Genomic DNA, 11,089 nt, shown 5'->3' on the forward strand with positions numbered 1-11,089 from the left:
ACTGCTTAGAGGGTGTTTTATTTAGCTCTCCATTCAGTGTAATGGCCTGTGTTGAATTTTGGTTACCACTTGGCATATCTCAACTTTCCATTTGGTGTTTTGGCAGGAATGCAAGACTTCAATTACCTCAGCAGCAACTGTTTTGAGATCACCGTAGAGCTCAGCTGTGAAAAGTTTCCACCTGAGGAGACTTTGAAGAGCTACTGGGAGGATAACAAAAACTCCCTTGTTAGTTACCTTGAGCAGGTAAATACAAGCGCCGTAAATACAAGCGCCGATATTAAATGAGATATGCATGAACATTTAAGCCTATTGTACAATACTCTCCTGAGAGGAGTCTAGTCCCGGGAAATCCATATGACCCAGACTGCATTTGAAAATGTGTCAGCTGTGGCTAAAATAGGCTTTGTCATAGAGTTGTGGTTCATGAATATTCGTTGAGCTGATTAAACTGGAGGTTTGTGTAGAAGTCCTATGAAGCCTGTTTATTCCTATCACTCTCAGAAAATGCTGGCCCACCGCCCTCTCCCTCTTTTCCCCCCTCCCCCAATCACATTGGAATGTCAGGTATTGTAGGCAGACCTGGGCTAGTGAAAGCCAAGCAGGTGAGTGAAGGCACACAGTTTTAGAAGGTGTTCACGTTGGGTCAGACAGGTGTAGGGTGGCCCCTGAGTGTGTTTTCTAAAATTTTGTGCCCCACATGCCTCCTCTGTCTGATCCGAGGCTCAGCTGGAGTGAGGTAATGATAATCGTGGCTGACACTTATTGGGCATTTACTGTTTCCCAGGTAAACGTGCCTACATGCCTTTCCTCTTACACGTAATAACTGATACACGTAATTCTCAGAATAACCCTATGAGGGAAGTCATTCTTCCTCCACTTCTCCCCTCTTCTCTACCCCGCTCCTAGTCACTCTCCTTTTTCTCCTTTATCTTCATCATCATTGAATTATAAGTGGAGAATCAGAAACAGAAACTTGCATACAGTTACTCATCCAGAATTTGCATTCAGATGTCTAGTTCCAGAATCACCATGCTATAGGGCCTGTCATAACATAGTCTGGAACATTACCAGGGGGCCATTTGTGGCCCTTACAGTGGGACTTGCACAGATTCTCATCACCTGTCAGAAAGAAATAATCTTACTACTCAGGCTCATTCAAGGTCTGTCCCCAGCCAGCTCCCATCCTTGGTAGCAAGTGGACTTTGGCCCCAGGAGCCAAAGAGACCTACTCTCTGTCCCTTGCCTGCAGTACCTTGACAGCCTTCAGATTCCATCATGTATGTAACCATTTTCACCCAAAGTCAAGTACAGTGATGTTAATTTCACCACCCTCAGAGTCTGAACTAATCTTTAATTTGTTATAAATAAATGCTGTTAAATAAACCTGTAGTTTTTACATGTATAAATGTATAAATAAACAGGTATACAGGAGCCCAGTGCACTTAAAACACTATAAAATTGGACCGAAAAATTCCTTTACACATGTGAGATATTCACATAATATCTACCAAAAGGGACTATTATGGACTAGACCCACTGACTGACTGAAAAACACCCATCCTGCAGGAGGTTTTTCAGTCACAGAAACCTGGTGTATGTTAACATTAAAAGGTGTTTTTCAACGATGAAAACTAATGACACTTAGTTGCTTTCATCCTAAGCAACCTTGATGGAAACTCTTGTAAAATGTCTCCTGTGTATTTAGACAGTTCTTCCAAAAGCAAAGTTAGCTAAAAATGTATTTTGGGAGTGCACGTGGGGATAGTGATTGCACTCAGGGGGCTTCCTTTTATTGGGGTTCAGAAACATGAATTCCCATCTACAAGAGAACTTGATAAATGCTAAAGTAAAGTTTAACTATGAAGAACTATGGCAGCACACTGAACAGTCCCAGCCGTCTTAGGAGTTCACAGAAGCTTTCTTGGAGTTATACTATAGTGTTTACTATAGGTGATGGCATTGTTCTATCATGCTATGTATATCATCATAAGGCATTAGTACTCTGATCCACAACTAAAAAACAGCTTCAACTGCTGCTTAAATCCTCCCTGAGTTTGTAAGAAAATAGGCAAAACAGAACAAATTAGAACACCAAGTGTGCCATCAGGAACGAGGAGAACAGGTGCGTGTGTCCCTGGCCATCAGATGGCACATATATGGCAACAGGCTGAAAAGAAGTGGACAGGATCATGCAGTTCCGTCTTAAACACTCGGATTGAGCATTTGCTCTGTCCACAGCTGCCAGTGACCTGCTCTGATGCCAACAGAATTACGGTGCCACCTGGGAAAGTGGCAGGTAGACGCTTTCCTTCAGGACCCTCCAATCAATGTAGGAATCAAAGACAGATGAAAGGCCAGAGATGGCTGCCAGCGGTTTTCTGCTGTAACTGTTTTCTTGACAAAGCCAGAGTATAGTGGCGATTAGGAACTGGGCCTGAACTTGTGTGGACTAGTTTACAACTCATGGGAACTAGGTCATGAGGAGACTTAATTCCGTCATTGGCTGAGAAGAATTGAAGAGAGTCTCCCACTCAAGAGCTTTGGAACAGTCTGTGTTTCCAAATTCCAAAGATTTTTTCAGCGAATCCTTCATGGCTACCTGTGACATAATCAACTAAATTCTTGTTAAAAATGTGTTTCCTGTCTCATCACTAATCACACTCAGCTGAATCTCTAGTTCAGTAAGTTTTCTGGGTGACCCTACAGTACATGAAGATTTAAGGGCTTTTAATATATGCAGTACTAGCCACAGTGGAGTATCTTCTGGATGATTTTTTTTTTTTTTTTTTGGCCGTGGTTGATTGAAATGTTCTGAAGAGAAAATATAACAGGAGGGACAAGTTAAGAATGAAATTAGAAATTCTGTGATTCCCTTCAACAAGTCATATACTGGGTTGCTGAGACTGACAAATAAGAAGTGAATATTGATGGGTATAGTTTTTCTTAACCCAGGCACACATGGGTTACATGAAGTTATGTTTCAGAGTTCGACTATTGTCCAATGGTGGGAAATTTAAAACTTCATTTCTCTAAAGTTTATGATATTGGTAATATCAGACTATAATACTTAAAGGAGAATAAAATACATGTGGGTAAATACTTTCTCTTTTACAAGTTTTCTAAATTTCTTTGAACAGCCTCCTGTTACCAATCTAAAGTGTATTTTTTTCTGGTTTTCTGCTGGAAAGCTATCTCGAGGTACTTTCCCCCTCCTTTTCTGCATAAGTTTTCTGGTCCCCAGTGGCATTGCCACCCTGTGACTTTCGCTCAGAAAGCTGACATTTCATATTTCCAGTGGCTGCTTTTTTTAAAGGTTTATTTATTTAGGCCACAAGTGTGGTGGGTGAGAGGATTCACCAGAGACAGAGTGGGGAGCAGAACAGGCAGATCTACTGAAATGCACTGTTGAGGAGAGCAGTGAGTGTGTCAGGAGAGGTCTGCCGCGCCATGTGTGCCAGCTCCCTGGCTGGGGATGGAACTCTCTGACAGCTTCATATTGCTGTGTTTTAACCTGTTGCACCACCAGGGAGAGCCCTCCAGTGGCTGCGTTTTGATGTCTTGCAATTTTGGTTGACAAGTCATAGATAATTCTTGAGGAAAAGTCAAAGGTTCACTACGTTCTAAATATATATTTTTTTTAAATTTGTGTACTCTCTGCATTATACATGTGAATAGAATCATCATTACTACTGACAACATATATAGCTTTTTACCATTTGTAAATTGCTTGGCAGAAGGAATTATTTTTATTGTTATAGAGGTTCTGCTTTAAAAAAAAATAGCAAATGCTAAAAGATTTGCTGATTGCCAGTGGCGTCTCTTGGATAAAACATCTCTGATGACAAAGGCATAATGAGAGTCATTCTACCTTCTGTAGGGAATATTCAAATATCATCCGTCAAAAAGAAAATTCATTTTCTGGGGGAGTTAGGAACAATCTGAGCTTTTGAGAGACCCCATATATGTTATGCTATGTCACCAAATTTTTTTTTTTTTAAGATTTATTCATACAGAACTTGGGTACAGGCCAGAGATGTGGAGGGTGAGAGGATTCACCAGGGACAGAGTGGGGAGCAGAACAGGCAGATCCACGAAGTACACTGCTGAGGGGAGCAGCAGGCGGGTCAGGAGAGGTCTGCCATGCCATGTGGTCACCTCCGGGGCAGGCAGGGATCGAACTCATGCGGAAGTGGCTTAAGCTTCTTAGTGCAGTGCCACCAGGGAGGGCCCTATGTTACCAAATTTAATAAGTTCCCATTTGATATTCTAGAAGCAGTACTTTCTCAAAGACCTAAAGTGACTCTCTGTCCCTTCAAACACATATTGACTTAGTTGAATCATCATATAAAAATAAAGGGAAAAGTTGTGTTTATAGTTTATAGTATTATTAACTACTATTATAGTAATAGTTGTGTGATAATCCCAATTTAATTCAGGGAATAATTCTCAATAGTAACTCTTCCATTTCCTTTCTAAACCTAAGTTCCAGTTTTGAAATTTTCTGGTCTTTCATGCCATTCATTTTCAATCTAAATAATAATCCTAATGGACTTATTGCAAGACTAGTCTCTCTCTCTCTCCATACATACATATATATACATATTATATATATAAACTAGTGACTACATATAAACACAGAATATAGATATATAGTGTATTATAATACATAGTGTATAGAATATATACTGTATACTATATAATACCATATATGCATACACTATAATCTGTAATACTATCTGTAGATCTATATATAAGTGTGTGTGTGTATTATATACACACCATGTATATAATAGATAGCAAATCTTTATATTCAGGATGAACAAGTATTGGACGAATGTAATATAATTCCCTTATTAACTAGCCGGGTATACAAGGTGGTTACCTAAGTGACCAAATTAAAGAGAAAGTAATGAAATATACTAAGACCAGAACTACTTTACAGATGTGACAGATTTTATTTATTTTTGTTTCGGTGGTTCAGAAGGACCTTCAAATTCTTTACGTGACTCAGAATGAGACATCAATTTTCAGGAACTTACTTCTCACTAGTTCACTGAGAATAAGCAGGGCAGAGAGAGCTAAAATCTACAGTGGTCTTTGAACATGTTTTGATTCTTAAACAACGAGGATCTATAATATTTTGCTAGAGGATAAGGAGATCACTGATAGGTGTTTTTAGATTTTTTTTCCCCTACCATGAGTATTTTTGGTTCTTCTTGTCCTCCGTAGATACATCGAGGAGTTAAGGGATTTGTTCGAGACCTTCAAGGTAACCCGATTGCCAACGCCAGCATCTCTGTGGAGGGAATAGAGCATGATGTGACATCTGGTGGGTATTCTTCACTGTGATTGAGGTGCTGCGCTTATGCTCAAGCGCTTGATCACTGGTTATCATAGTCACAATTCTGCTATTCTAAGCAAAACAATTTAATGCCTAAAGTATCTTTTCTTCCTCTGTTCCCCAACTTTGATCTAACCAAATTTCTCTTGAGGGAGAAGGTCAGGCAGGTACTCAGGGAAACTACTGTGTTTAGAAATTGGGGTGCAGCAGATGGCATCCTCTTTACAGCCATGACACCCCACAGTTGTGAGGTCATTCCTCTCCAGTGGAGTTCCCGAGGCAAAAGAAAATGAGCTGGTTGCAGTTAAAATATCTGTGTCTTTCTGATCTCTCTTAAGATGTGCTAATGAGCTGTTAGTGGGTCAGCCTCAGGAGTTGGTGAAAAGTGGAGAATGAGGATGTGGTGAATGCTAGTGTGTTATTGCCTAGAATTTTCACACATTTCTTCATGTGATTGGTTGAATAAGCTGAGACATCCTCAAGGTTAAACAGGATATTATGGGATTAAAGTTCATGTTAGTTATTTGCAGCTTAAAGCTTCACCTCCACTTTCCTGGAAAATTTATTTTCTAATGCTAGTGCATTAGAATTTGCATTTTACTCTGTTACCTGGGTGATTTGCAAGCACTGACCTCAGAGAACAGGAGTGTGCACAGACTAGGGAGAAAAGGCTTAGAGAAAGGGCAGCACAGCCACCATCTGTGTCCACGAATCTGAGATGGACCCGCGTGGGAGATGTCCCCAGCTTCTTGCAGCACGTGGGGACAGGTGGAGAGGAGAGGTGGGAATTATCCATGGTTGGGGGTTTGCCAGGCACTTGTAATTAAGGGGGAAAAGGCATGTGACTGAGAGTGATTATGATGGCGGACCTTGTAACTGCCCGCATGTGGGAGCAGAAGTGTGTGAAACATCTCTGCTGAGGAACTCTCTGGAGAACTTATTGGCAATGCAGCTCCTAGAAGGCACTCCAGACAACGCATTCTGAGTCTTTTGAAATCCATATTTCTAGTAAAGGTTTGGGGATTCTAGTTGTCTTTGGGCCACTGTTTGTGAAACACTGATACTCTCAGAATCAGTTCCTGACCCTCTGCTTGGGAAACTTCTTCCCTGTGGTTCTCCTGATAGAATGATGAAGCTCCGTTATTGTAGAAGAAGTATCAGGCAGTTTAATGTTTATATCTATATGATTGCTACAAGAAATTCAAGAGACTGTCACTCTTTTCAGTGGAACTTCAGCACATTACATAAATCTCTATTTTGAAAATAGGGAGTTGAAGAAATTGACCTAAGTTTACTGAGTATTCCTTCAATGGCATCATTATGCACTTCACCTAAGTGCCTTGTGACTTGATATTTTTCTTTCCTTTCAGCAAAGGATGGTGATTACTGGAGATTGCTTGTACCTGGAAACTATAAACTTACAGCTTCAGCCCCAGGCTACCTGGCAATAACAAAGAAAGTGGCAGTTCCTTATAGCATTGCTGTTGTGGTAAGTGACCACAGTGATACCTCAGATTTATCAAACACTTACCACATGACAGGTGTATTTAAGTGACTTACATTTAGTCTCCATAATAATGCCATGAGGTAGGTGTCATTATTACCCCCAGTGATCAGAAGAGAAAACTGAGACTACTAAAGGTGATAGCCCAGAGCTCATTGGATGACTGAATACTTCTCAATGAGAAGTTGTAGTATGTTTTTCTCTTTGATTTTTGAAGAGACTCATAAGAAAATCAAGTAAAACTAAAGAAGCCAAACTTTTATTTGCTAACCTTGATTTTAATCTCAAAGCAATGATGTTCTGTGTATCTTTTAATCTCTAGCATTTAGTATAATACTTGATTCAGTCCATATTGGACTGAAAAATAAATTATGCTACAAGATCATTGTCAGCATTGTGCAAACATTTATTAAGCCCACACTGTGAGCAAGCACCTCTGTGCCAAGCACTTTCAAAGACTGATTTAAGTAGAAGCTACTTAACTTTTCCAGGAAGATGGCGAAGCTGAGAAGAGAACTCTCTTAGAGGAGGGTTTATTATGATCGTTGTTACTGCATTACGGGGGCGTGGAATGCCCCAGAATTTCCAATCAGAAGTCTTACTTGTCAAGGATTTATTGAATTTTTTACTCAAGCGTTCCAAGTCTGGAGTAGAAATGCTTGGTTTTTGCAAGTAAAATATCTTGAGTTTTTTTTTTAATGTTTTAAAAAATTTTACTTAACATATAGGAAGGAAAAAATGCCAAAGTTTCATATTATTATTTTATCTCTTTAATCAGTATAATTTTATGCATATATTTTAACATGAAGAGGAATAAACAATAATCAGGATATTTTCAGCAGTAGGAGAGGGCCCTAATCCCATTCCTAACCTCATTTCTAAATAGGCAGGAGGTTGTGTGGTTGAAACAAAGGACTCTTAATTCTACTTGGAGTGGGGTGCAGCTATCTGGGGGTCCCCAGCAGTCCTGGGATTGGGGCTGCCTATTTGAAAAGCCCTGTATGCTGAAGTGTATAGATTCTCCTCACCCCTGGTGGGGACTCCCAGTTCTCAAGGGGAGTAGAATGCCCTGACCATTGGTCTTGGTAGTGGTTTGGAAATGTGTGTTTGCCTTAGTTTCTTTAACAGAATCAACATTCTAGAAAGCAGAAGTTTGTGGTTTGGGACACCAGGACACTTTAGATATTTGACCATATTCCCCCAGCTTTTAGGAGAAAATTTAGGGCTGACAGATGAAATTTGCTGAAAAGGTAAAATATTAGTTATAAATACCTCAGATTATGGGGGGACAGCCTGCCTTTAAATAGATATTCTGCTTTTAAATAATTCTGCAAAGCTGTTTGATCAAAGCACATTTCAAATGTAATGATTTTTGGTGTTTTTTTTCTTGATAGTATCTTTTGTTTATCATCAGATTTTTTTTTAGGATATACTTTAATTCAGGTGACTATTCTATAAGCTCTTCTATAAGCTCTAAAATTTATCTTAAAATTCAGCTTTTAAAATATATATTTAAGTGCAATATACTGATAACAATACATCTTTACTGTCTCATTTAGGTTGATTTTGAACTGGAGTCATTTTCTCAAAGGAAAGAAGAGGAGAAGGAAGAATTGATGGAATGGTGGAAAATGATGTCAGAAACTTTAAATTTTTAAAAAGGCTTCTAATTAGCTGCTTTTACTCTACCTATATAGTTTCGTAGGATGTCATATGGCCATTTTCTTTTAGATTTTGTGCAGTTAATATTGAACATTGATTTATTTTTTAATCATTGGTATATTAATAGATGTTACGTAAATAATGAAACTGTTAGGTAAAAATATAAGCTTGATCCACTTCTCTTCTATGACATTCATTTTGCTACATATATGTCACACAGGACTATAGAAAAGATATTTGTCATCTAGCCACCGTAGACTTAAATGCAATATTCCACGTTATTTACGATACAGACTTTTTGGAGTAATTGTAGCTTTTAAAAATTAGGGAACCCTTTTGGCATATTGGTGACAGCGTCATATAATGGATGTCACTGCGAAGGCCAATAGCGATAGCTTGGTTTTGAGAGCACGATATATACTCTAAGACTTAAATAGTTCAGTATAAATTGTCATTTGTCTCTTGTGCTGACTAGCTATACAAGCATGATCTTTTTAATGCATTTTTGGATGAGATTTAAATCTAATGTTTAGCAAGAGGTTTTATGAAAGGAATGAAAATCGATTTCTTGCTAGCACATATGAGGGTAATACAGTTATCTTATTCAGCCTGTTAACAGATGTTAAGTTTTTCTCTTGGTTGTGGATTAATCAGACAGAATTGCATTCTCAATGAATAAAAGTAAAAAAAAAAAAAACAACAAAAAAAACCTCCATGGTCTGTATTTTAATTTTCTATGATTTTTGGTGTAGAGTTGTCATTTCATAATAAATCAGTATCCCCTTGATAGTGACTTCTCTTTTGTTCATCCTCTAAAATTTTAAAAATACATATTTAAATTAAGTATCAGCTATCTTCCAAGCATCAGTGCCAGTTCTGTGCATTATCATGGAGGACAAAAGGTTCTGATTCCATGGAGCTTATGGGTCAGTTGCAAACACAGACTTGACGTAAATATACACACCAAGGAAGTGTAACTACTCACTATGATGAGGAAAATGATAGGAAAGACTCGGGGTTGCTGAGAAAGAATGACAGAGTAACTTGACTGGATGAGGGGCCTTTCAGTGCATTTAAGCCCAGACCTAAAATACAAGGAGGTAATGGCAATGACTAAATGTAGGGGTGTGTGTGTGTTGTGTGTGTAAGTGCTTTCACACGGGCATGGGTGTGTGGTGGTGGTATGGTTCACCAATGCTCCAGGTATAGATTTTTGTCAGAACAGTGCTAACTCTTACACTGAACAACCCACAAATATCTAATAAGTTAAGCACAATGGAAATGTATTTCCTACTCAGGAGCCTATTACTGTGCCAAGGCAGAGTGATGAGGTGACTTTTCTCCACACAGCCATTCTGGCACCCATTTTGACAGAAGGTCTTCTATCTTCTACGTGTGTCCACCAAAGCTGTACTGGGGGTTATCTCCATGGCAACCCAAGGAAAAGGCCTTAGAAGAACATACAGGATAGATCCTTACGGGCATACCTGGAAATGTTATACATAACTTGTGCTCACATCACATTGCCTAGAATTGTATTTGCTGCCATACGTGGTAATAGGCATGTAGGTAAGATGGCCATATTATTTAATCATCCAAAGCAAGGACTTTTGAGAACTAATTTGATCAGGACAGCAGGAATAATCCAGAATCACCTGAGGAAAGCTTGGCAGTTGGGTCGCTTTCATAAAGATGGTATTTAAAGTCATGGGAATATATAATATCCCTTAAGAGGATCCCACAGAGTTAGAAGAACAGTATGATTAGGATTAAATTTTGCTCCTTGCAGTTTTTATAAGACAGGATTAAAGTTAGGTATGTTAGAGTAAGAAAGAACATTAAAATTCAGTGGTTTAATGAAAAGCAAGCTATTGTTCACTATGTGTCTGTAGGTCTGTGTAACCCTGCAGGAAGTTCATCCTGCGTGAAATGACTCAACAGTGAAGCAATTTTCCAACTTGTAGCTCTGTTGTCTCAACACAAGGTGTCCTCAGTCTCTTGTCTTAAGAGTCATGTCTGCTAGTAGTCACAGCTTTGTTTAACCCGGATGTCTGGTGATCAACCCTGCCATGGTCACAGGCCACCCTCTGGCGGCCAACTAGCTTTGCTCCTCTGTTCCCAAGCTCCCCAAATGTAGGATCCACTTAGCCCCTCCATAGGGGAGGCAACTTGGAGTCATATCAAACCAAGGCTTTGCACATCAATTTGGAATATTTGAGTGGGCCTGCAGTCTCTCTATCTGGTCTGCATATGGTCATTCTTGCTCAGAAGGTTATGGAACAAGGTCATCTGCATCCCTTAAGCCCAACATCCAGGGTAGGATAGGCTCAGGATCACTGATCCTGAGCTCTGCCATTAAGAGTGGCAAGGAAGGAGAAGCGCAGCAATTGCCAGTCTGCAGAAATTCCAAAAACTTAAGCAGATAACTGATGAAGTCCCTCTAAAGGGGTGGGCAAATGTCCTTGCTTCTGCATTGATTTTATGCTCTAGAAAGTGCCTCCTTCTGTCTCTGGTCTTCATGGCTGTGGTCTTGCTCTTTGGAACTCAGCCCATTCACTCTAGGACTTAGGCCGGCAGAG

General features: G+C 39.5%; 1 protein-coding gene across 1 annotated transcript in view; it reads left to right on the forward strand.

The window, feature by feature from the left end:
- Positions 1 to 9,297, forward strand: part of CPE (carboxypeptidase E) — an 84,986-nt gene extending 75,689 nt beyond the window's left edge. Inside the window, exons 6-9 of the mRNA XM_004682505.2 lie at positions 107 to 246; positions 5,233 to 5,332; positions 6,715 to 6,833; positions 8,408 to 9,297. Coding sequence (XP_004682562.1) covers positions 107 to 246; positions 5,233 to 5,332; positions 6,715 to 6,833; positions 8,408 to 8,506 — 458 coding nt within the window. The 3' untranslated portion in view covers positions 8,507 to 9,297. The remainder of the gene's footprint in view (positions 1 to 106; positions 247 to 5,232; positions 5,333 to 6,714; positions 6,834 to 8,407) is intronic.
- Positions 9,298 to 11,089: the final 1,792 nt, after the last annotated feature.

Source organism: Condylura cristata, unplaced genomic scaffold, assembly GCF_000260355.1.
Source record: "Condylura cristata isolate star-nosed mole 26May11 unplaced genomic scaffold, ConCri1.0 scaffold00014, whole genome shotgun sequence".
NCBI classification, from domain to species: Eukaryota; Metazoa; Chordata; class Mammalia; order Eulipotyphla; family Talpidae; genus Condylura; species Condylura cristata.